This window comes from Athene noctua, chromosome 27 (assembly GCF_965140245.1).
Source record: "Athene noctua chromosome 27, bAthNoc1.hap1.1, whole genome shotgun sequence".
NCBI classification, from domain to species: Eukaryota; Metazoa; Chordata; class Aves; order Strigiformes; family Strigidae; genus Athene; species Athene noctua.
This window is the reverse complement of record NC_134063.1, coordinates 5,902,698-5,926,120: the sequence shown is the minus strand read 5'-3', so window position 1 is coordinate 5,926,120 and position 23,423 is coordinate 5,902,698. Positions and strand designations below refer to the sequence as shown.

At 42.2% G+C, this 23,423-nt stretch overlaps 2 protein-coding genes across 6 annotated transcripts in view; both read right to left on the bottom strand.

Annotated features, from left to right (window-relative positions):
- Nucleotides 1–981: 981 nt before the first annotated feature.
- On the bottom strand, nt 982–6,274 carry USE1 (unconventional SNARE in the ER 1). Of its 3 annotated transcripts, none has more exons than XM_074928152.1 (8): nt 6,138–6,274; nt 5,842–5,891; nt 5,339–5,417; nt 4,670–4,822; nt 4,420–4,438; nt 3,686–3,716; nt 3,290–3,452; nt 982–3,071 (listed from the first exon to the last, which is right to left on the bottom strand). In XM_074928152.1, the coding sequence occupies exons 1-8, from the start codon at nt 6,237–6,239 to the stop codon at nt 2,889–2,891; spliced, it is 780 nt and encodes a 259-aa protein (XP_074784253.1). In that variant the 5' UTR covers nt 6,240–6,274; the 3' UTR covers nt 982–2,888. The 3 variants fall into 3 exon arrangements, with proteins under 3 accessions (XP_074784253.1, XP_074784254.1, XP_074784255.1); XM_074928153.1 differs by having other exon boundaries at nt 5,339–5,420; nt 6,138–6,260; XM_074928154.1 differs by lacking the exon at nt 4,420–4,438 and having other exon boundaries at nt 4,666–4,822; nt 6,138–6,260.
- A 578-nt stretch (nt 6,275–6,852) lies between these two features.
- MYO9B (myosin IXB) overlaps nt 6,853–23,423 on the bottom strand; it is a 44,908-nt gene continuing 28,337 nt past the window's right edge. For 2 of the 3 annotated variants that reach the window (XM_074927923.1, XM_074927924.1), the window contains 26 exons: nt 22,452–22,491; nt 21,881–22,003; nt 21,346–21,426; nt 21,027–21,137; nt 20,422–20,544; nt 19,759–19,908; nt 19,490–19,656; nt 17,635–18,582; nt 17,042–17,108; nt 16,543–16,673; nt 15,745–15,902; nt 15,430–15,620; nt 14,882–14,980; nt 14,198–14,374; nt 13,675–13,716; nt 13,008–13,119; nt 12,753–12,823; nt 12,100–12,292; nt 11,652–11,780; nt 11,367–11,472; nt 10,521–10,652; nt 9,463–9,586; nt 8,958–9,005; nt 8,322–8,461; nt 7,929–8,056; nt 6,853–7,779 (listed from right to left, as the gene is read on the bottom strand). In XM_074927923.1, the coding sequence (XP_074784024.1) occupies nt 7,340–7,779; nt 7,929–8,056; nt 8,322–8,461; nt 8,958–9,005; nt 9,463–9,586; nt 10,521–10,652; nt 11,367–11,472; nt 11,652–11,780; nt 12,100–12,292; nt 12,753–12,823; nt 13,008–13,119; nt 13,675–13,716; nt 14,198–14,374; nt 14,882–14,980; nt 15,430–15,620; nt 15,745–15,902; nt 16,543–16,673; nt 17,042–17,108; nt 17,635–18,582; nt 19,490–19,656; nt 19,759–19,908; nt 20,422–20,544; nt 21,027–21,137; nt 21,346–21,426; nt 21,881–22,003; nt 22,452–22,491 (4,231 nt within the window). In that variant the 3' untranslated portion in view covers nt 6,853–7,339. Of the gene's footprint in view, nt 7,780–7,916; nt 8,057–8,321; nt 8,462–8,957; nt 9,006–9,462; nt 9,587–10,520; nt 10,653–11,366; nt 11,473–11,651; nt 11,781–12,099; nt 12,293–12,752; nt 12,824–13,007; nt 13,120–13,674; nt 13,717–14,197; nt 14,375–14,881; nt 14,981–15,429; nt 15,621–15,744; nt 15,903–16,542; nt 16,674–17,041; nt 17,109–17,634; nt 18,583–19,489; nt 19,657–19,758; nt 19,909–20,421; nt 20,545–21,026; nt 21,138–21,345; nt 21,427–21,880; nt 22,004–22,451; nt 22,492–23,423 lie in introns of all 3 variants that reach the window. The other variant, XM_074927925.1, reaches the window with a different exon arrangement.

Below are 23,423 nucleotides of genomic sequence, written 5' to 3'. Positions count from 1 at the left end.
TGACCCATAGCTACTCTCGCTGCCAGGCTCAGAAACGGTGCATTCACCGGCCTGACATGACCCAAGTCTCCAAGATTTTTTTTTTTTTTCTTTCTTGTCTGAAAGTAGGTAGCCTGCCAAGAAGCCAACCAAGGCCCAGCCCTCTGCCTGATAAACATCTCTCTATCCGGATTTCTCAAGCTTTTGGGAAAGTTAAGCAATTCTCACTTCACAATGTTTGCAACTCTCACAGAAAGCTATTTCTATATATCATTATTCTGTAGAGAGAAGCACATCAGAGACCCACGCTACAAAATGGAGCTGAGGGCTCAAAGTAGGAGATCATACAACCTCCACCACCCATACCTCAGTCAGAAATAAAAACTGTCACCCCATCTATGAAATGCCACAAAGGCGTGAGGGATGGTTTATTCCAAATACTACTGGCACCGATCTTCAAAGTGTTTTTTGAATGACTGTACTTACTAAATGAACTCAAGAAAAAGCTAAGACTGCAACTGCTAATTGACAAACCAGCCATTGTGTGCAGGGAGATTGCTGGCCACTGAGGCAATTAATCCGTTTGGTTTGCCAGGGCAGAAGGTAACATTCTTCCACCGGGTCAGAGGCAACCAGCAGCTCAGTGCAGTGCTGGAGGCACAGCGCTCAACGGTCAGGAGAGATAGCATGAAAGGTGTCGGGACTTACAGGACTCAATCCCCGTTCTGGCAGTTCATCCTTCAAAATAACAAACACCCATGAAATGTCAACGGTCAAAAGTTAAATAGCACGTGTTTCTGAACTGATTTCCTAGCAGGCTCTTTTGTAAAGGAATTGCTGTTGACTTGGAGGAGTAGATATGTTCTTGGAGGCAAGCTATCAATAGTTCCCTCTGAGGTTTTTCCAGTTGAACTTCTAAGTGCCTGAAAGTTATAGCCAACACACGGCTGATAGCGAAATTCAGTTTTAAACTTGTCTGCAGCGATGCACCAAGTCTTTTGCAAGCTAGAAAAAAAATATTTATTTCAAGTAATAAAGGAGAAAATGTTATAAACGATGAAACATTAATGTTGTATCATTCCAGTATCTCTCACACAAAAAAAACATTTCAGCACTACATTCAACCTCTGCTCTAAGAGAAGAGCTCAGCACTGAAATGCCTGCAGGGAAAGTAGTAAACAATTAGAATTAAAAAATAATTTGGTGATGCAGCATTCACTAATGAAGCACAGTAAAATGTCAAACATTACAGCTGAAGAAAAACTTCTGGGAAAAGTAGGAATGTCCATAAATGGATTACTACAACAATACATTTCTCTAAAGTTTAAGGTCAGTAAGAAGTTTGCACAAACAGAATAAGCGTTATCACAGAGATGAGAAGAAAAAGCTGTACTTATGGTATAACCACTCGTTTGATAATCCATAAGTGAATGGCATACTAAATTGCAAACATCCTGTCAAACAAACAAAAATACCTTACGTAAAAAATGTGAACTGTCCTCATTAACACAGCTATTTTTGTAAAGAACAAAGAACAATTCTGAAACAGAGCCTGCTACTTTGGGATGCGTTCAAAGAAGCAGTCGGATATTCTTAAGAGCTCAATTGTGACAAACAGCTCTTCCCCCCCCCCCGCCACCTTCCTCTCCCCCAGTGCTGCTGCAGAGATCACCCGACAGACCGGCCTGAAACACCCCATCTAGTGTTTCAGAACAGGAATAGAAATGGCAAAACAACACTTGGGAGTCATCTGCTGCTCCTCCCGTCCTCCGTGTGAAACTGCACACACCTGAACAACCCTTTTCCATAGTAAGACTCCAGAAACAACAGCACAGATGTGGAATGATTTGCTTTTAGCTTATCACAAGCACTTAAAAACGGCTCTTACACTGCCACAACAAACCTTGCTTTACTGCAGGCTCTTTCTAGCAGTAGCAGTGCTTTAAAAATAATTCTAGTTTTTCACCTCTGCTGTATTAAGTGACCTCTTAAGAATACAATTTTGACATGCTCTTGACCAGAATAACTTCTCTCAAAAGGTAAAGGCTGAATTTTTTTTATTGTATTATTTCTGTCTTGAAGACACCAGCTTCCTTTGCCCTCGTAGCAAAAAAATGTTTGTACAGGTGAGGTCTATGCCATGCAGAGTACTGTGTGTACCGTCCTGCCATGCCAGGGTCACAGTGTTTTCTTGATGCCACAGCACCAACACAACAGACAATGAGTTAAGTGAGAACATTTGCACATACAAAAATGGAAGCAAATATTGCAACAGCGAACAACTTCAGCCCTTCTATAGAAACTCTATAAACTGAAGACGACTGCAAAGTCCAGAGTCCCAAATACCCATCTGGGAAAAAGTTGAATCTGAGAATAGTTTTACCTGTTGATACTCTGAATCTGAGCCAGGCAAGCAGCTCACTGGCAGCGTTCTCCTCCTACACCCTACAGCCTTGTATGGGGAAAACTTTGTAATTAAATACCCTGTTGGCAGCAAGGTCCGTTCAGTACAGTAAAGCTACAAAGGCAGGAAAAATTGTAAGACTTCAACTGTTATATTCCTATTGAGTAAACACCTTTTAGGAGTCGTAACATCTGCCACAGCAGGCTGTATCTGTCCACTAAAGAACTTGTTAGCAGCTCAGCCTAAATTGCCATCTTTATCCCAGTTCTTCCCTCAACAGGCAACAATATTCACTAGGTAAAAAAAGCAACCAAGCATAGAAAGCCTTCCCTGTGAAACCCTTCACTGAATCCAGTGACTACACAAGAAAGAGATGCAAGGGTAGGCCTTGGACAACCTCTTTAAGGACATGAAAGGTGGCAAAGAAATGGATTGCTGACAGTTACCATACCAGCTGAGCTTTCCAACTGCACTTCTGGCAGTTTTAAATAAAATTTTAAAAAAATCATTTCAGTTTGGGGAAAATCCTGATAAAGAGAATCATGCTGATGAATATAAAACAAACTACAATTAACATTATCCATAATAGCCAGTTGACGGATTTCTTTGCATGCTGTTCGAGGCGGTCAGATTCATCCTTGAGCTTCTCAAAGTTCTGGTCTGCCATCCTGAGAGAATGCGAGAGCGTCTGGGAACAGAGAGAACAAACGGGTTCAAACTCAGATGTGAAGCTTCTGACTGCTATTTCCTCCAACAGAGAAAAGGCTCAACTGCACTACAGAAGCAGACAAGTTCTCCCCACTCTAATCTGAGCTGGAATCAAGCTATAGGCACAGTATTTAACATACGAGCACTTTGACCTTCTGGGTTGCAAAATCAAGGGGTTAGCACTTTAACATGCGCTACCTGGTTATCTTGTTTTATCACATTCTGCGCAGCCAGAGTGTTGTTTTTGAGACTGCGAGCCAAACTTAACATTTCTTCAGCTAACTTCTCCTGCATATCCTGATGGTGCTGTAACACAGCATCCAGCTCGACTGCTGACTGCTTCTCATCAGACGCCAGGCCTCTGCAAGAGCGTAAGGAAAAAAAAAAAAAAAGGGATTTGTACTTCCTGGTGGGTCAATCTGTGAAGGTTTCCCAATATTGTGCAGCTCTGACAAGACAACAAGAACAGTTCAGTCAGCTGAAGTCATTACATTTTGGTTTTGACCAGCAGGCACTTGACCCAAATCTGTGTCATTTAAAGGAAAGCAGCTCCCAACTGTTCCCAATTCATCTGAATGAGAAATTTTTACTTACCTCCGCTTCCTTATGTTTAACTCCTCAGAATCTGGAAAAAGAGTTAAATTTGTCTTTTAGCATGTTATAAAGTCTCACGCAACCATTTTTCAGATGTCCAAATGCTACTTGGCCCTCTACCCAAGGACTACGGATTTCAAATGCCTACCTGCTTTCCACAGGGAAAGCACAACACTCAACATTCAAAGTATGGTTGAAAGAAAAAAACCCAGATGAATCATATGCCTGAGGGCTCAGTTTAAACCCATGTGTCTTGGTGTTCTCTTTCAGGGCACGTTAGATTGGCCTAGTTCCAGCCACTGCAACAGTAGCTATGGAAACCACAAATTAATTCCTACCAGTTCCCTACATGTCTAACATGGCTGTATATTTAAGAGGAACTGAACAACGCCTACTCTAAGCACCTCAAATCACATTATTCGCTCAGAACAGAACAGGAGCAACGATAAAGGTAAATTGTTCCTGTTAATTCCATAATTAGAATGTCTGTTTCTATATGAATTCTAGAAAAAGAGGTTCCTGAAAGTCCCTGCTACCATACTGCTAACAACACTTAAGCTTTCATCTGTTAGGGTTTTTGGTTTTGTTTGTTTCTAAAGTCTGCCATCTTGAAAAGAAGTGAGCCATTAAATTAAAAGTCTATTTTAGCCAATCTTAAATACCTGACCTTCCTCTTTCTCTCCCTGCAAGACTCGGCTTAACTAAAGTTCGAGAAAACAACAGATTAAACTTACCATCGATAGCCAAGGGGTCCTGGGAGGTGGAAAGAGAAACAGAACAGAAGATTACAAAGGGCCAGTGACAAAAGACAGTCCTCCAGGCCTAGCAGAGTGCCTATGCCCCGTATTTAGACTATCCAAACTAGAAAAAGATGACTCCCACCCAGCTTGGGACACATCTGAGGCACAGCTGCATAAGGCAGCTGAATGCAACAAGAGACAATCCATAAAGTAGCAGTAAAGAAGCAGCAGCACCAAAACATACTGTACCAAGCAGCTCACTCCTCATCTTGCCTGTGCAACGAGCCTTTGTCTGCAGATGAACTGTTTTAGTAGCTGGGGTTCTCTCTTTGGTTGTTGTAGGGGTACGTCCAGGGGCCAAGAACTGATTTGCCAGAGCCTTTTCAGTTGATGAAGACTGTGAGTGGGAAGAAGTAATAAAAAGTCATGAATGTCCCATTCTGCAGCGAGAGGCCACCTGAGAGGTGTGTGACCAGCAAGGAGGCAGGGAGCACTTCCACAGCTGCTTCCCACCAAACAGTGAAATCAGTCTGAGCAATGACACCGACTGCAGCTGTGCTAATTGTGGTACAGCTTATTGGCATTTCATAGCTCTCCAGACACACACGGTACCATCCAAGAGACCTTAGACCTAAAGGACAGCACCCGCCCCTGTATCTCACATCAAAGAAGTGAGAAGGATGTAGACAAGATGTACTTTGCGTTTAAAAAGGAGGAAACAAGTTTCAGATCTCACAAAATACCCCCTTTCAACAAAATGTGGAAATACAATGTATTTATGTTTTTATAAAGACTGCCTGATAAGATTTAACAAGTGTTATTTTGAGACATCAGATCAAGGCAAACATAGGAACCAGTCAATAAGGCGAATATAAGCAGAAAACTCTTTTCAAGCTGAACTGATAGATCTTACCAACTTTTCAGCTTCTAAAAGTCCCTTTAGGAAGTCCACTTTCCGAGAGTATTCATTCAGCAGTTCTGGGGCTGGCCTGCTACTGGAATTGAAAAACAGTAACACAAAAACCAGAAATCATCAGTATTTTCTGTGTGCAGATAAAACAGAATAAAAAACCTAAAACATGGTTCTTCAAAGAAACACTTAGCAGAAGTAGCCTCATGCTTGCTACCCCCTGTAATCCCCTTTTCCAAGGCACTGACAGCTTGGGGCAGGGGCAGTGCCCAGGGCCAAGGCTGACGTGCAGGGAAACGTGGCCGAGAACATGACAGTTGCCCAGTTCCTCGCAGGACTCTGTCGTAGCTGCTTTGTGGGCAGCTTCTCCCTCACTGACAGGTATTTCCACAGGAAAGCGTAAACATTACTGCGGTGTTTGAGGGTTTTGTCTGTCTTATTAGAGGTAAGACACTAACAAAACCACAGAAGGCACCTGCCCGCCCCAGGATTTCAGAGCGACTCACCTGGACTGCTTCTTCAGCTCTCGGAGCATGTCTTCAAGAGCCGCCACGTACTGAGGAAAAAAAAGCATTTAAGGACAGCATTAAGGGGAAATATTCTGTCTCGCAGAGGCTGCTGCGCGGCTGAGAAGGAAGCTGGGAGTTCTAACACTCCGCAGCACTCCCTGCCTCAGTTTATTTCGAGGAGCCGAACCGCGCTGCTGCGGGGACTGAGGGCCGGGAGGCTCCCGCGCTTTTCCCGGCCGGCCGCCCCCCCCTTCCCGCGGAGCTCATCCCCCCGCGGCCGGGCCGCGCCTCACCTTCTCCAGCCGCCACTCCTCGGGGTCCCGCCGCTCCGCCGCCAGCGCCTCGCACCGGCTCAGGAGCCGCATCAGGTTCAGCTCCAGCCGCGTCGCGGCCATGGCGGACGGGCGCCACCGGAAGCCGCCTCAGCGCCACTTCCGGGCGGCGGCGCCATCTTGGGGCGGGGAGCGGGGAGGGGCGGGGGGCGCCGGGCGGCCTCTGCAGCGCAGCGCCCTGCGCGCCGGTTGGGGTGAAAACAACGCCCCAAAACCAGACCAAAAACCCCCACGCGTGTCCACAGAGAGGGATGCTGGTGGGGGCGAACTGTGGCAGTGCTGTGGTGGCATCGCCAGAGCCCCGGAGGCTGCGGACTGAGAATGCCTGAGCTGTGCCCTTCCCTCGCTTCCCGACAGACCAGGGGCTTCTTACCAATTCTGCTCAAAATGTTTTAGGTATGATCGCACCTCACCCTCAGGGGTTTCATTGCATAGATGTGAAGCCTGGGGAGGATGAGGCAGCTCTACACAGCACAAGCATCCAGCCCTATAGCTCCGTGTTGCATTGAACATTTGCCCCAAGAGCACCAAAAATGCTCCGAGGTGACAGCCCAGCGCTTGCTGTTCACACCTCCTCTGCGCAGAGAGCTTTCCCCGGGCTGGATGAAGTACTGCCAAAGACAGGTGATTCCGGTTAAAGGCTTTCTTCAGAATAAATGGTTCATTAGACAAGACAAACATTGATAAACACATGTATTTTTAAAAAGTGCAATGTATTAATAAACGTTTTTATATTTTGGTCTCAGTTAAGGCTATTACAACATTAACAGTTCTGTAAACCACACAAAGTCGTCATAAAAACATAAAAAAAACCTTAAGGCAACACACATTGACCCAGACTCACTGTTGGTCCCATCAGAGTCCATTCTAAGGCAAATGGAAAAACGCATGGCAGCAGAATCAGGGGACGTTTTTTAATCCTGTACACTCAACCCATGTCTTTTACTCAATGTAAGTTTTGTGTTCTACTTTCTTTGCAGGGTTTTAATTTAAAGTGAAGAATATTTGTTTTAAGCAACCTTGCTTAACCCTTACAGTACTGTTCATTTGCAGGCTGTCTTCCCAGCAGCCACTTAAAAGGACATGAACAAGTTCACAGACGTTAAAGGGTTAAAGCCAAAGCTGCAGTCAACTTCAAAAAAAGTCCACACAGCTTAAGTATTTCACTTCTCTATACAGGGAATGTGAGAGTAAGGGTCTGAAAACCTCCGTTTTACTTTTGCTGTTGGTTCGTGTTCATCCAAGAGTTCCTGAGCGTGGGCCGTTGCAGACCCTTGTGCAATGTATACAGAGTGGATTTTATCAGTTCGCCTTGCTGGCTGCTCCCTTCGTCTCACTGTTACGTGAGACTCTTCGTTAGCTGAAATCCTGTCCTGGGATTCTGTACATTTGAAAATCCCAGGAGGAAGTTTTATATTTGCTGTTGGCATCACTGGAGTTCGACGGGGCATTCTAGTCTTGGGCAGCGTTAAAGATGATCTGTGTCTTGAAGCCAGGGATGCAGAGGAAGAACGTGAAGAGGTTTGCAAAAGAGAAGGCACTTTGCAAATGTCTTTGGCAGGCATACTGAAGCTCTGAGCACGGCAGTGTAATCCAATAATTGCTTTAAAGAAACAAGACACTTAGATACTGAAAGCATGCATAAAAATGTAACTTGATACAAGCAACTGTGACGAGATAACATCTGGTCACCTGGCTGTATGCAGTGGAAGTTGTAGAATAAAAAAAAATACACACTACCTTAATACTGACCTTCGGTATCCATCCGTCCTGTTCTCTCTTCAAGCAGGCTCTCTGTGCTTGCTGAGGTCTCAGAGTCTACATTTTCCTCATCAGAGCCTCGCTGATCAAGCTCAGGTAACCGGTAAGTTATATCTTCCCTATATCAAAACAGAGATTGTAGCACTCTAGAAAGACAATGTCTCCGATATGAGCAACTTTATGCAGCTCATATTCAGATAAAATCCTTCCTGCGTGTAGTCATTACATATTAATTCTCATGGTATTTTCTGTCAGCTAGTCCTTTGTATTTTCCTTTTCACCTTCATAAAGGCCTACAGAACAAAATCTGCTAGATCATTGTACTGGAGGTACTGCACCTCCAACAGCTGAGGGCATGACCTACAGAGATAAAGGGTGACTTACTTTTCTTCTTTTATTGACTGTATGCGATCAATGAGAATCTCCTTTTCTCGGTTATCGGCTTCAGAAACTTCTTCTTCTTCATGCAATGAGTCCAGTTCTGAGTTGCCACTGTCATTTCCTTTCACCTGTGAGCTTTTACTCTGCAAGATAAATTTGTGTGTAACACTTCTCAGTCATAAGCAGCTATACAAGTCTTGACTGTCTACTAGTCGTGAGGTGTAAGACAAATGAGTAGGCCAAATGAAAAGCTGATGGAACTGATGAGGAGCTGTTAGTTATCCACAGAAATGTTTCAAAAATAGTAATGTTTCTATTCACCTGATTTCTGGAGTTTTGTTACCTTTTTTGAAGCATAGTAATTTGATTTGCCAGCCTTAGTTTTAGTCATTTATAAATATTACTACATCCAATACAAGCTACATTCAGAATGTGTGTAAAACACCAGAGTCATGACAGAACAGGTCAGCAGCCCTGCATGCAGTTTGGGGAGAAAGTTGCACCAATACATGCAGTCTTGATTGTTCAAAAGAGAATTTAAAACCAAGTACAATACATTTAGTAAGTATTTTAGTCATGCAATAGTACCATAAAGAAAAAAAACCAACATGCATTCTTTGACACGGGCAGTGTACATACCAGCATCCCCTCATAAGGGGAAGAAAACCCAAGTTTTACAGGCCAGAGCTAGAGAGAAACGAAGACCAAATTCACTATATGCAGCTTCTGATCAGACAGAGTTTGGCTTGTTTTAATCAGTACAATAAAAACAAAAGAAAAAGTGTATCCGCCCTTATAGAACGCAGTATATTTTTGTCCAACATCCATTTCTGAAGCGAAGGAACTGCTTTGCCAGGTAAGAGACTCAGCAATCTTAGTTTCACTGGTTGAGTTATATGGGAATAGATTTTGTCCACTACAAGAGCAGATTCCCACCCCTGCACCTTTCATTTGTCAAACAGACTCCGGTGCGGCTGTATATTTAGTTCCTATCTACAGCTTTGGACAAGCCCAAATCCCTTTTCTTCTTATCTTGCAATTGATCTTTGACTTACTGGATGGGATAAATAAGTAGCACATCCCAAGAAATTGGTGGATGCTTTGTGCTGGATGGTGTGGTTCTGTGGTTTATCTCAACACTTACTGTATTCTGCTGAAGCAAGGAGAGTCGTCGAAAAGCAATGCTCTCAGCAGCTTCCAGCTGATTTATTTCATCCATTTTTATCTTGTACTTCCTTATTTGTTCTTTTATGAGCATCTCTACACACCTGGACAAAAGAGCAAGAGTTTATTGAGCAGCCTCGTACTATCAAAGCTCTGGGGACCACCGTGATGGGCTGAGACCCTGGCTCGGGAATGTTGGCCACATGCACACGTGGCTGGCACGTAGCCACGATGTCCCAGTGCACCCCCAGAAGAGGTAGTGCTGCACGGTAATGGGGTGAAGAGTCCAACACAGTGAGCCAAACAGGACGGGCTGTGAGCGGCACATCATCTTCCTAGCCTCACCAGAGCCTCTCGCGCTGACTGTACACAACAGTGAGCAAACAGACATTAACCATGACTACTCAGGGCTTCTTCTACCTGTCTTCCCTGTGCTGGCACAGGCTGGTAGATAATAATGAGCCTGCAACCACCCTTTTCACCTCTACAGCCCCATGGGTCAGTAAAAAGTTACAAAAAGCTATCATTTTTCAAACTCTGTTTTCATTGGAGGCAGATGCAAGACCAGCCACAGAGCAAGGATGGTGAGGGATGTTCAGAGAGTCAGAGCTGCTGGAGGGTCAGGAGAACAGAGGATCAGGGACAGAACCTTCTTTAATTCAAGGAACAATGCAGAAGAAATTATCAGGGGTTCCCAAGTATGCAGGAGACAGTTTAAGTCGATATCCTACTGTTTAGTTTGGCCTGTATTTCAGCAAAATATCTATTAGTGTACAATCCCACCAAAATATTATCTTGATGTAAAATACAAATGTGATATTTAAGATTTAAGTCATCCTACTTCATGCTTTATAAACTTGAGACAGGTGGAAGGACTCAGAGGAGGGCATGTAAACTGGCAGAGCCAGAACTGAGCAACTCTTAACCCTCAGTTTCTCAGCTTGATATGAATAAGGTTGTAACAAATGCAGGCAGTAGTACTGGCCTTCCATCATATTTCAAAAAAGTACTACATTGCAGCAGACTACTAAGACTTACATGGTTGTTTTTGAGACATCCTTCATGCTGGTTAAAGGGTCAGAGGTATCAGGACAACGCAAGAGGCACGGAGCAAAAACAATGGCCAAGGCATTGGGTGACATACGGTTGACATCTTCTATCAAAGCCACTCTGAAATTCAACGTTCAAAACAAAAAAAAAAAAAAAAGATTTTTTTAAGCTCACCTTTCTAGAATCTGATTAAACTTTGCCAGAGTTTCCAAATAACATGATAAGGAGGCCTCTAGGGGACTACTAATGTACAACAGTTCAAAGAAGTTTTAAAATTGTTTCACACGTGCTAAGTAGACAAAGTTTCATGCATCAGAAAAAGGAAGAGGAAGCCACCCAGGTTAAGCTAGTTTGGTAGCCTCTCAAAGTACGTCTGGTGATTCAGTGCCTCCTCTTTAAAAATCCCCTTTTCCCTGTGTTCAGAGGGCCACTTGGAAGATTCTCAAGTTCCTTGGATAAGAGCAGCCCCTTTACCAGCCCCATTTATCCCTGCTCCCAAGACTAGCACATGTGCAAGCTTTTACAATCCTTATGCAGTCCCTACTGAGTGTGCTACCACGCTCAGTTCACTGTGTGAAATCCTGGAGTTCAGGTGACTCACCAAGCCTTTCACATCTACCTGTTCTTACTGATGTGATACAAACACACCAGATGGTAGAAGTAAGCATGCGTCTGTCTTTAAGCACAACTATCACCTTCAATCCTTTCATTTCTAAACCAGCAGCAATCCCTACACTGACACTCAAGGGGTTTAGGATTTCAGAAAACTTCCAAGAGGGACTCAGGAAAAGTCACAGGGAGTTTCTCTCCAAATGAAGTCATTAAACTCATTACTTGACCAGATGGAAGATGAGTCGCTCCAAGGTATTATGATTTGCTTGAGGAAGCTGTTCAAGAACACTGTAAATGGCACAGAGTTGCTCCTGTTTTTCTGGTAGTTCTGCACAAGGGGAGAAAGCACAAGATCATAACTGCTGTGCAATGCTTGCGGAAAGCCACCAAGCACTTAGTGATGTTATCTCAAACTGTCTGCAACAGACAGAGATTAAATTTCTCAAAGTCACACTGTCATTTCATTTACCAACTGTTTGTTGTAGTTTGAACATTTCTAAAACCTACCTACAGCTCGGAGAAAATCATTGTACTGTGCAGATGTCATTAGTGGATCTGGTAATTCCCGCAGCCATTGCTTAAGGATGCCCGTGATAGTGTGAATAGGGTAATTCTCCAGTTTCACAGAGTTTGGATCTGAAAAGAAGTGTTTTATTTTGAGCAATTCATTGCTTTGATGTACACGATGGGACCCCAAAGAAGATTAGAAACACTCAGATCTCCTGCTCACAGAGTCGAAGTGGCAATTCAGGAGAAAAAAAAATAAAATCTGCTGATAGTCACTTACAAGTACTAAGCAGCTTTTTCCAGCCAACAGAAATAATATAGCTTGCTTGTCCACCAAATAGCTTTTTTTTGAAACACTAAAAGTGGCAGATACTTTCAGATAGAAGAGAATTTTAGGGAAAACTGATATCATGCAAGGAAGTCAAAAGGGTGGACGACATTGCCTGACCTGCTTGCAGCAACTGTTTCAGCTCCTTCATACGATTTGCTGATCCTGATTTCCTGTAAATGCCTTCTGTGTAGAGGCCGTGCATCTCCACATACTCTAGCAACTTCTCCATGACAATGGGGACTGAATTTCTCTCACTGGTCAGGGAACTCACACACACTCCAAAATGACGTGGTTCTGCATCCTGCTCATTCTGGAATTGATACAGGTCAAGCACTGTGAATACCTGTTCCCAAGCTAGAAAATTCCACTGTTTCATGCTACAGTTAGCTTATGCTTCCAGAAACAAAAGCAGAGTGTTTTATTGTAGCTTTCTGCAAGCCTTTAATCGTAAGACAGATTTCCTGAGCTGCAGCAATAAAGAAACTTTATGGTACACACTGAAGGATTTCTGTAACAGTTTGTCCAACACAGCACACATGCTCTAAAGGAAGAGTTCCCAAATTAGCTCAAGTATCACCTTTTAGAAGAATGTTCTCTTTCTGCAACTGCAGGGCCTGACTCTGACTATATGCAGACAGAGAAAAGAACTGTTAAGCAATTTTTATTCAGTGCCTGGACATCCACTGTTCATTTGCTGAGAAAAAGCAGCAATATTTTGCATGCATCACTTATGGTATCACAGTACCACATCCCCGATCTACAGTTCTTACCTTTTTTCCACAGGACGTACAGCTGCTCTGGATTTTTGACATGCATTTCTTGTGGCAAGTTAACTTGCAAACTAGAGAGAGAAGCAATTGTTACAAACATTCCAAATCACACGAAAATGCTAAGCATCTTGTCCTATCCACTTACTGTAACACCTGCGTGTAGCGTTCACTAAGCACCATCTGTACCAGCCAAAGTTACAAGCAATCTGCACGTATGTTTAACCCAAGTGGCAAGAATGAGGTGTTTTCACTTACCACTGCAGAGACAGGCCTTCTCCATGGGCCAGATGTAGGATGAGCAGTGCTCACACGACTGCCGTATGCTCACTTGGTAGTTTGTGAATACATGGCCATTGTGTTCTTCAATCTGGTGGGAGACAGGAAGAAACTAATGGATTTTTTTGCCTTTATTATTATTATTCTTATTATTATTTTTACTAAAATATCTTATATTTTCCACTTTGATTTTACAATTACAGCTGACAGCTTTGACTTTGAAACCTAATTTCACCCTATGTTAAGGCAGTTGGGTTTGTGGGATCATTTCATAATTGACTCGCTGCCTTGGTTAAAGTTCATCAGTGCAATACGTTAGCTACAGTTTGTTATTACTATTTAGTAGTAGTTTTCCTTGAAACAGTCCCGTGATTGAGAAAGCCATTAGGTTCTAAAAGATGTTATGGACAAGCAAGAAAATGCTAGAGCACCACCTATCACTGCATAAGCAAGATCTTTGATTTATGGAAGAGAGTTTTATATTGTGTCACATCTTTAGAAGTGATTGAGCATGCAAACCAAAACAGAACTTCAGTACAAACTCAAGTTCTTCCAGGAGTGTTTTTCTCTGTGTTCTGTGAGTGCAGCTGAGGACTTAGATTACTGAAAAAAACCCCAACCAAACAAACAAAAAAAAAAAACTTACTGCACGATCTTGTTTTCGTTTCTTCTTCTGGGCTTTGGTTTGCTGCAGTGGAATACAGAACTGGCATTAGCCTTTGAAATTCAGACATTCCATTCCCCTTTTTTTCCTATTCAGTTTCCCAGACTACTTCACCTCCAGACATTTGAGACACTCTTCTGCAGCTTCAGCTTGGTAGGAGTTGTTTGAGCTCACGCTGTCAAACTTCCTAAAAATCAACTGGGCTCACTGCCTGATGACAAAGCAATTCCATCTCTAAAACCTTCAGAGAACTCCTAAGTTTTCACTGAAGAAAGTGTGCAAACACTTGTAAGATTCTGAAAATATTAACTTAAATAATGAACAACTCCAAAAAGGTGTATCAGCTTTTGGAGTCTGTTATACACGTGATTTGTGTATGGAAGGTGTTTCCCAAATAATTGAGAATGATACGGAAAAGGTTTCTGAGGAAACACAGGTTCTTTATCCTAGGAGAGTGAAATTGTTTAATCATCCCAACAAGCCAGTAACAGAGTAAGTTTTATACCTTGGGCTGCTCAGATTCCTCTTTTTTTGTATATCCTCTGATGAATTCATCCAGAAGGGATTGGAAGAGATTTAAAACCAGTTTGACTTCTTTCTCTTCTCTTTTTTTGGCCAGATTTGTAACTAGAAGCTGGTAATTTTCCACCAGATCTTTGTAGCCAACATGGATTTGCCCATTCTAGAGAAAAAAAATATTCAGAAGACAAGTCTTTTTGGATACTGTTGAGACAGTTTCATATTTTTATGTGTTTAAGTTCAGAGGTGAGAAAGAATGCTCATGGTTAGAGTAAAAGATAACAGCCCACGACAGAAACAGTTAGCTCACTTCCCCACTACACTGTAGAAGGGCACTTGGCTGAGACAAGGCAGCGTCAGAAGAATATTGGAAAAGCTGTTGGCATCTCTCTCCGGTGTTTAAACACAGCAACATTAAGAGGCTGAAGAGAGCAAAATCCATCCATTCCTAAAAATAAGTTATGTCTGAGCCAATGAGAAAAGGGAAACAAAACGGTCTGCTTAAGATTACAGCAGAACTGTAAAATGTTCTGTTTCAAGTCTAACTTTCAGCTTTGAATTCTATGCTAAGAATTGCTTTGTTAAAGAGCTGTAGGCCAAGCATTTAAACTGCACACTGAATTCATTTATTACCTACCAACTTTTCACTTTATTGAGACTTACTACTTACAGGAGCAGAGTACATGGTCTTGATGTTTCCTCTAAACTTCTCTGTGGCTTCAAAGAACAAACATTCAACACCAGACTTCTGGGAGCGCAAGTCATTGATCTAGAAGGCGAATACATCTGCATCAAGTCTCATTAAAACAAGAACATTCAACCAGTGTTAAGCTTCAGTCACTGGGCTTAGTCCTCTACGACCATTCCAATTATTTAAAGCAACATTCTTAATGCATTGTGATGATGCTACCAAATAGGAGAGTCAGGTAGGTAGGCTCTAGAGAACTCCATCTCCTTACAACTCTTGCTGCCCACTTCTTTGTAAACAAACGAAGAGCTCACACGAATGCCACCAGTATTTAATGTAACATGAAGCATTCAGAGACTTAGAGAAGGGAATAGGAAGGGCCTTAATACAGACCTAAGTCAGTCAAGCCATCAAATCAATTCCCCTTTGCTATAAATCATAATATAAACTTGGACCTGGAAAAGTAGTCTTTAAAATTCCACACAAACAGTGAACACAGACCTGAATTTTATCAGCTGAGTGCCTTTTACCTTGTTTAGGAGGAACTCATCAAGATGTTTCAGTTCATTGGCATTTGCAATCTCACGAACCATGGAAGCTCGCCAATTCTGAGACACACTTGAGATCTTGCTGATCTTTATAGTACGGTTCTTCTTTGTTTTACTGCTCTCTTTCACATGGCGCTCCCCTGCCTGCAGGCGACTTGGCTGTCCAGAAGAAGCTGGGAAAGAAATTAATTTGTATATTAAAGCAGGATGACTGAATTCTGCAGTATTTGTTTCCATGCAAAACATTACAGAAAAGATGGATGTTAACAAGCTGAGGATTAAGTCATAGAAACTCACCCTCTGAAACTTTCTGGGTTCCTCCTGTTTCTGGAAAGAGCACACAAGATACAAGGGAGAGGCCATCTCCTTCCTCAATCACATCAGGACTCTCCTTTGAAATTTTCTTGTCTGGCTTTTTCCCCAAAAGTCTACGCAAAGGACTTTTAAAAGCAGACCTGAACATAAAAGCAGAGACAAGTTTGTCACATTAGTAATGGAAGCTGGCTCTCCTACAAGAAAAGGCTCTTTTAACAGTACAGCTAACACCCACAATAGGATTAACCTCTATTGTGCTTATTTCCTCTAAAGTCCAACCTGCAGAAAAACTGAGCAGCAGAAAAAAGACAGATAAAGCATATCTAGACATTCTGCTGTTTACTAGATCAGAGCACTACCTTCAACACACAGACAGACAACACGTCACGTATCAAAACATGGTTTCTGGCTCAGGAAGGCCCCGAGGTGCAGAACACCAGAAGCTGGAGGAGCAGGCCAGGGAAAGAGCATTACATGCTTGCCAGGTTCTTGAACTTTTCTTTTGGTGTCTTATTTTCAGTCTGGATGAACCTTTGAATCTGATTGTATGGTGGTTCTTGAGTTAAAAAGAACCAGTTCAAAGACAAGTGTTACGCAAGAAGCAGAGAATCTGTTCCTCGACGGGGTCAGATATCATGCTCACATCAACACGAAGCAGCAACACAGCCACTCGTGTAGCTGACATCAGCACGTCTCAAGATGCCCAATTCAAGTACCAGGGGAAAAATCTCCTTTTTTTCATTTTCTTAAAAGCAGGCCAGCCACACACAAAATACATACTTGGCATCTATTTGCTGACTTGCTGGCTGCATGGAAACAACTGCATCCGAGGTAGGTAAGAGGTCACTGGGCTTCTTTTGCACAGGATATTTCTTGTTGCCTTTTTCTTCTTCTATTGTATCTGGTGATTGCTACATTAGAGAGAATGAGTCAAAAAACTACATATCGAGCAAAATAAATTATTTAACTGTTTTTTAAAAAACTAGAATGGTGAAAAAAGGTTTACTTCAAGACAAGACACTTTATCCAATAGATATCAGCTTACTAATAGAAGATCAAAGTATATTTAATGCATTGGTCAAGGCTGAATTTATCAAAAATCAAGTTTTCAAATTGTTGTATAATATTTGCTAATGAAATTTTTTGACATTGATATCAAGCCAAGAAATCAACCTGAAAAACACAAGCATATGGAACACGCTATAGCCACTTATTCACAAATCTTTAATATTTATAAACAAGGATAATTAGGTATAAATATGCACAATAGCATCAGTACCTGATTCATGGCAACAGACTGGGCCAGTGTTGAGAGATCACTTAATGAAGATGAACTCCCCTTCTTTCTGCAATGTTACAAGATTAGTTTCAGAATATATATTTTACAGAAGCCTGTAGTCTCTTAATATTTACCACCTTTTAAATAACCCACATATTAATGTTATATCTGAGAGAGAAACCTGATCAACTCTTGCAACTCACTTTTAAATGTAAAATGTACCGGAGAAGTAAAAAAAAATAGGTATGTTGGATTTCCTGCCATATCAGAGGTACGATGCTTGCAAACTGCAGGTCACCAAAACCTTGTTTTTAATGGACAGTAGACACGTGAAAATAAACTCCAGATACTACTTCAACTAAAGCCCTGACTCTCCATTTTAATTCAGCAAGGCAGGCTTTGTATCTTTAGTTAGCTTCTGAAAACCTACACATTCAACTGCAGGACTAGGAGCCAAGAACAAGCAGCTGTTGTTCATAGCTCTATTTTCTCCCCTAACACGGCCAGATGTACAGGCTCTCAGGAGTTCTCCATCTATTTTTAAAGATATCTGTTTTCTGGAAAAGTCAAAATAATTAGGAAGCTGCCCTTACTCTAGCTGATCCTGAGGAGACTTATCAGCACGTGTTCTTTCATCCAAGGATTGACTCAGCATATCATTCTGACCAGCATCAGATTGTCTCTTTCCTTTCCACTTCTCTCTCTTGTACTTTAACTTCCCTGGGTCATCCACATATCTCTGGATTGGGGAAGAAGTGGGACTATCCAGGTCTTTGGGTGCCTTCTGAACAAGACGCTTGCTTTTATCCGCCCAGCTTTCAGCTGGAGTTTGAAAGCTCCCAGTAGCAGAGAGCGTATTATGAAGATTCAGTGCAAGATCTGTCGGTCTTTCAGGGCAGTTAAAGCTTTGGCTGCCTTTTATCTGGTTATTTTGATTCCCTTGTGTTTTTGTTCTGTCAAGTGCCTTATCATCTACTTGTGATACAGGGGGTTGCTCAGGAATAGAACCACTTTCTTTCAAATCACTTGATGGTGGCGTGTCTGAAAGAGCTTTTTCTTCACTTGGACTTTTCTCTCCCTCGCTGCTTCCTTGAAGGACAGTATCTTGTGCTGTGGATTTCTCTGGCACTGAAACAGTTTCCAGGGCCTCTTCAGAAGAGGTTTGTTCCTCATGGCCCAGTAAAGACGGTCCTTCGAAGGAAAGCAGGACATGCTTATTCTGTAACTCGTTATGTTCCAGCCCCCTCTGCCGGCGAGATTCACGTTTCTCCCTACTGTTTGTTACTTTCTCAGTGCTCTCTGTCATGTTTTTCTGGGGTAACGTGGCTTTTTCAGAGGAGCTCAGGTTTTTGGCTTGCTCATTTGGAGTTTGATCTCCAGCCCCAACAGCTTGATCCAGCTCTGACTCAGGTTTCACAGCCAACTGATCCGTTGCTACTTCACTGTGCTCGTCCTTGCTCATATCAGTCTTGATACGATCTTCCTGCAGTTCTCTCAGCTTTTCTTCAGCTTTCTGCTTTTCTATAACCATTTTCTGAAATCTGTTAAGAATTTGTAAGATGAAAACACAAATATTTAATGCCCAGCAGTCAAGAAAAGTACCCAACTGCTTAAATACAGCCTAAAGAGCAATACAGACACAAAGTACAAATACACTTAACAGTCCCAGTGTGACTGCACAGAGGTCTGGCTTATTAGGACTGGTGTGGGTTGGTGCAGCTCAGCTGAATAAGGCTTAAGTACTAAGTGCATAACCAGTATCCACACACCACCAGCCATTTGATATCGACTGCATGGCTGCACCTCAATTACTGGGTTCAGTGTTGGGCCCCTCACCCCAAAAAGGCCATTGAATGACTCGAGCGTGGCCAGAGAAGGGCAACGGAGCTGGGGCAGGGTCTGGAGCACAGGTCTGCTGGGGAGCGGCTGGGGGAACTGGGGGGGTTCAGTCTGGAGCAGAGGAGGCCGAGGGGAGACCTCCTGGCCCTCTGCAACTCCCTGCCAGGAGGGGGCAGAGAGGGGGGATGAGTCTCTGGAGCCAAGGAGCCAGCGCCAGGCCCCGAGGGAATGGCCTCAAGCTGCCCAGGGCAGGGTCAGGCTGGCTCTGAGGAAGGATTTCTGTGCAGAAGGGGCTGTTGGGCGTTGGAATGGGCTGCCCAGGGCAGGGGGGGAGTCCCCAGGATCCCTGGAGGGGCTGAAGAGTCGGGCTGACCGAGCGCTGAGGGATCTGGTGGGGTTGGGAAGGGTCAGGGTGAGGTTCATGGTTGGGCTGGAGGAGCTTCAAGGGCTTTTCCAGCCCAGATGATTCTGCAATTCTGTGGTAATAACTATCATTAAGTTGTTTACTAAGGCAACATATCACACAGAAACTGAGCTTGGCAGGTGAAGCCAAGTAGCTAAGTGGTTAAAATGCACGTTTTCATATCGTATCACTCCTCTTTCCTTTACCTCTTACGCTGTAGATGCCCTCTGACCATGGCTTGCAGAAGACAAATTCTCCTCTTCTGCAGAAGGTAGCATTTTCTCTCCCTGTATCTTCGCCATGCTGACTGAATATAAATGGCAGCATTGTTCCTCTGCAGTGCCATCCTAACCGAGCGGGAGCGCCAGCAAGCCTACGGAGAAAGATTTCTAAAGTAAGAGAGGGGTACTTGAAGGTGGAGTGTTATTTGAGAGGTTTATTTGTTAGGAAAAGACGACTGGTAATTCTCAGGTACCTGTAAAACAATGGCTGCCTGCCGTGTTCTGAGAAAACGTCTCCTTTCTAAAACCATCCTGAGCCAGCTCTGAAGGAGAATGATTTTCCTGATCACTTCTTTGTGTAGTGTATCCTGTAGTATCTGCCGTTCAGCCTCTTTCATGAAAACCTGCTCAGTCAAAGAAAAGTTCATCAATAAACAGTTAATAGGAGCCTTTCAGTCCCCACAGGAGGTATCTCCACAAGCTTAAAAAAAAATGACAATGGTAATACTTATTACTGAACCAAACCTTATCAGCTGACAGTTCACCCAAACAGTAGAGTCCTTTTGATTTACTAAATCTCAGTGTTTGGATTCTAAAAACATACAACTGTACTTACAGCCTTCAAATCATAGAACCTTTCTAAAATGAAAACACTGACCTGTTTGACAAATGCCAATAGCAACAATCTCCCAAAAGTACTATCCGTATAAAATACAGAATTGTACTCCATTGCAAGAAGGCAGGTTGGCATCAAAAACAAAGAAGCAACTACCAGCATCTGTGTCAATATTTGCAAGAGTTAAAATAACTAATTTAAATACAAAATGCAGAAAAGAGTAACACCTGTACATGAAGTGCATTAAATTTTGCAGTGTGCATCAGTATTTCTTACTGGCTTATGGAAAAGTTTCACAGACCTTGGTCTTCCCTATTTGATAGTAGTTTTCATCCAGTTTTAGTTTATTCAAATAAACACAAATGTCCTCCTTAGAGGCTTTGGCATTTTTGGGCAATAACACCTGAAACTGGTCTATGAATTCCTGTAAAAAGCAGAGACAGAAAGAGATCAAAGTTAGAAGGCAATTCACAAGTTCAGAGTTTTAGCTTCATTTTAGAAATCTAATTAAAGGTTTGAAAGTACTTATTTCTCACTCCGAATTGAGCTGGTTTTTTCCACTCTCTAAAACGCAGGCTTCCTTCAGCCTCCAGTTAATGGTAAAGATCACGTACACATGATCTATAAAGCTACACACACAGAGTATTTTACAGAAAACTCACTCACATATGGAGACACTGTTCATACAACAAGTAGAACAACTTACTGGTATATGACTCACATATTAGACTACAACTTGTTACCATGCAGGTTCTGTCAAGACGACAATGAATTTTTACAGTCGTCCCAAGTAGTTATAAGTTTCATATGGAAAAAGACACAAAAGACTCTGAGGCAATGTCTGTTTTTTTCCAAGAAGGGCAGATATTTTTGAAAAAAATAATCCACTTTCAGTTCCTTACATACCTGGAATGTATATTTAGCACTGTACCCAGATCTTCTGATTCGCACAGTTTCCAGCATGCCAGTGTATCTTAACTGCTGAAGCACCAAGTTTTCATCAAAAAGCATCTCTTCCTGAAAAAAAAAATCAGCAGTCTACAGCTAGTAAATGCCTGAAGACTCCTATTTCTGTCCAGCAGAGAAAACACATTCTGTTTTTACACCTTAGTTACCTTTCACCTTCCTACAGAATGACACTGAACAAACTGAAAGAGCCACATTACAGGGCTAGAAGACTTCAATCAGTCAGCTCAGCTCAGCTCAGCTCTCGAGGCAGTCCTACCTTCTCAGCGTTGGAGCGGATGCAGCGGATGAAGAACGGCTCAGCTTTACCCAGTGTCTCCAATAACTTATTAAGTGAAGTCTGAAATGACATATTTGGAAATATTTTTCTTCTTCAGATATCGGCATTTTGAGTTGCATTTGACAGCAGTACAGTTTCTTCCTCGGAAATAAGGTTGTTTCAGAGCTGACGGCTATGCAAAATCCTATTTCATCCCATACTGTACAGCAGACCCTTGTTTTTATTTTTATTTTTTTCTCAAGAATTAAAAGTGGAGTTTGCATATGCTGTAACAGTAGCACTAGAGCTGCACACAAGTACAGAAAACTAACACATTTCATAGCAAAAGGGTAGACTTTAAAAGTAATCTAACTTCAAACATAATCTAACTTGACTAATCAAGTTTAGTCAACCCTACTTCAGACAAACGCCAAGAATAAAATCCACTTTTGTTTTTCAAGATCAGCCCAGGAAGGTCTGTTCCCCTGAGGTCAGGCTGCACCCAGAGGTGTGTGCCACCACATCAGCCACCTACCTGGAACTGTGCACTTATGCTTGGGGGTTTCTTCTTTTTGTGCAAGTGCAAGAGGGATTTTGTAGTTCGATCATGCAGAGTCATGCTTACTATGAGCTTCAGAGATTTGGAATCCAGCAAGTTCTAGAAGAAAGTTTTCATAATCAACAAAGTGCAAATCCACATTCAATATTACACTTCATGCTTATTTCTATTTTTGGGCCAAAGCATCTTCTTAAGAGTGAAACTTTCCCATTGCCCCATCCCAAGAGTGTGAGGTGAACACGGGGAATTACAGAATCACTGTGTTTGCCTCCATGACTTGATTACAAATGGCTTTATGTATTTATGGCATCTCTAGTCTAATTAAACAGATGCCAACTCACAATTTGTTCCTGTTCAGCAATTCTTATGAAGGTGAACTTTTATCTATCCTTTAGATTGTCAAAAAGGAAGTTTTAGAGGATAAATGATACAACTTCCCTACACTATAAAACAGGATTTTCTGAAGTGAGTTCTGTCAATCAAAATGAATGTTCACAGTGAAAAAAGCAAATAAGAAGAGAAATCTAAATTTACTGAATAACTTTACCTTGGGAATGATCTGCTTTTGTTTGATACCTCTACTTTTCCTGAAGGATAATTAAAAAATAATAAATGATTATTAAAAATAATTCAAGAACAAAAATACACATGATTTTTTGTTATTTCAGCAAGCCATAAGTTGGTGCAATTTGTGGCAAGAAGGATAGAAGAAAATTAGCACAACAGCATCAGTGTGTTCATGCACGTCTCTTACAAGTGATCAATGCAAGAAATGCAAACTGCTTCGCAAAAAGAATGATTTTTTTTTTTTTTTTTAATTCTGTAGGTATTGGAAGCTTTCAAAAGTGAAACATTCTGAAGTTAAAGCCATTAAAAACTCCACTGTTGCATAGCTATTTTTGTGAAAGTTATTCTGTTTAGCTAACTGTGCAATCATTGAAACTCTCATCATGATACTAAAGCACTATAAAACAAAAATACTTTATTGAGAAGCTATTGCTGCTTGCACCAGAACCCCTGTGAAAGTACCTGACAGAAGGATAGCAAATGCCCCCACACTCCACTTCGGAATTCTGGTATGTCTGAGATCATCCCCCAAACCTCTTGGGGCACTGCACAAACCTCAGGCATAGCTCTTATCCACACAGAGACAGTGAGCTGGAAGGGAAAGCCCTCAAACAAGGCTGTAGTCCACCTCTTCCTAATTCTAAGCATGTTAACTCTGATGTAAGGCATGTTCCAACTCCGTGCCACCCAGTTTACATTTATTTATTACACAATGGACCACAGATTGCTTTTCTTACACATGCGTAGGTGTGCACATGTAAAGAATCTTAGCCCAGGAACATACACAGCGTTAGCATCCTGAACTTCAGGAAACCATTAGTTATAACTTGTGAGAGATTTCATTGTTTTGCAACAACAAGCTTGGAGTACATACTTGGGTTTTAAATCAAGTTCACGTGAAAAGTAGGTTTAACTTTCAGCTAATGCAATGAAGCAACAAAGCATTCTCTAT

Coding starts and splice junctions, on each gene's coding strand:
- USE1 (XM_074928153.1), bottom strand. CDS start 6,239: ATGGCCGCGACGCGGCTGGAGCTGAACCTGATGCGGCTCCTGAGCCGG. Junction 5,421..5,841: donor GAGCTGAAGAAGCAGTCCAG/GTGAGTCGCTCT, acceptor TTTCAATTCCAG/TAGCAGGCCAGCCCCAGAAC. Junction 3,072..3,289: donor TGATAAAACAAGATAACCAG/GTAGCGCATGTT, acceptor CTCTGTTCCCAG/ACGCTCTCGCATTCTCTCAG.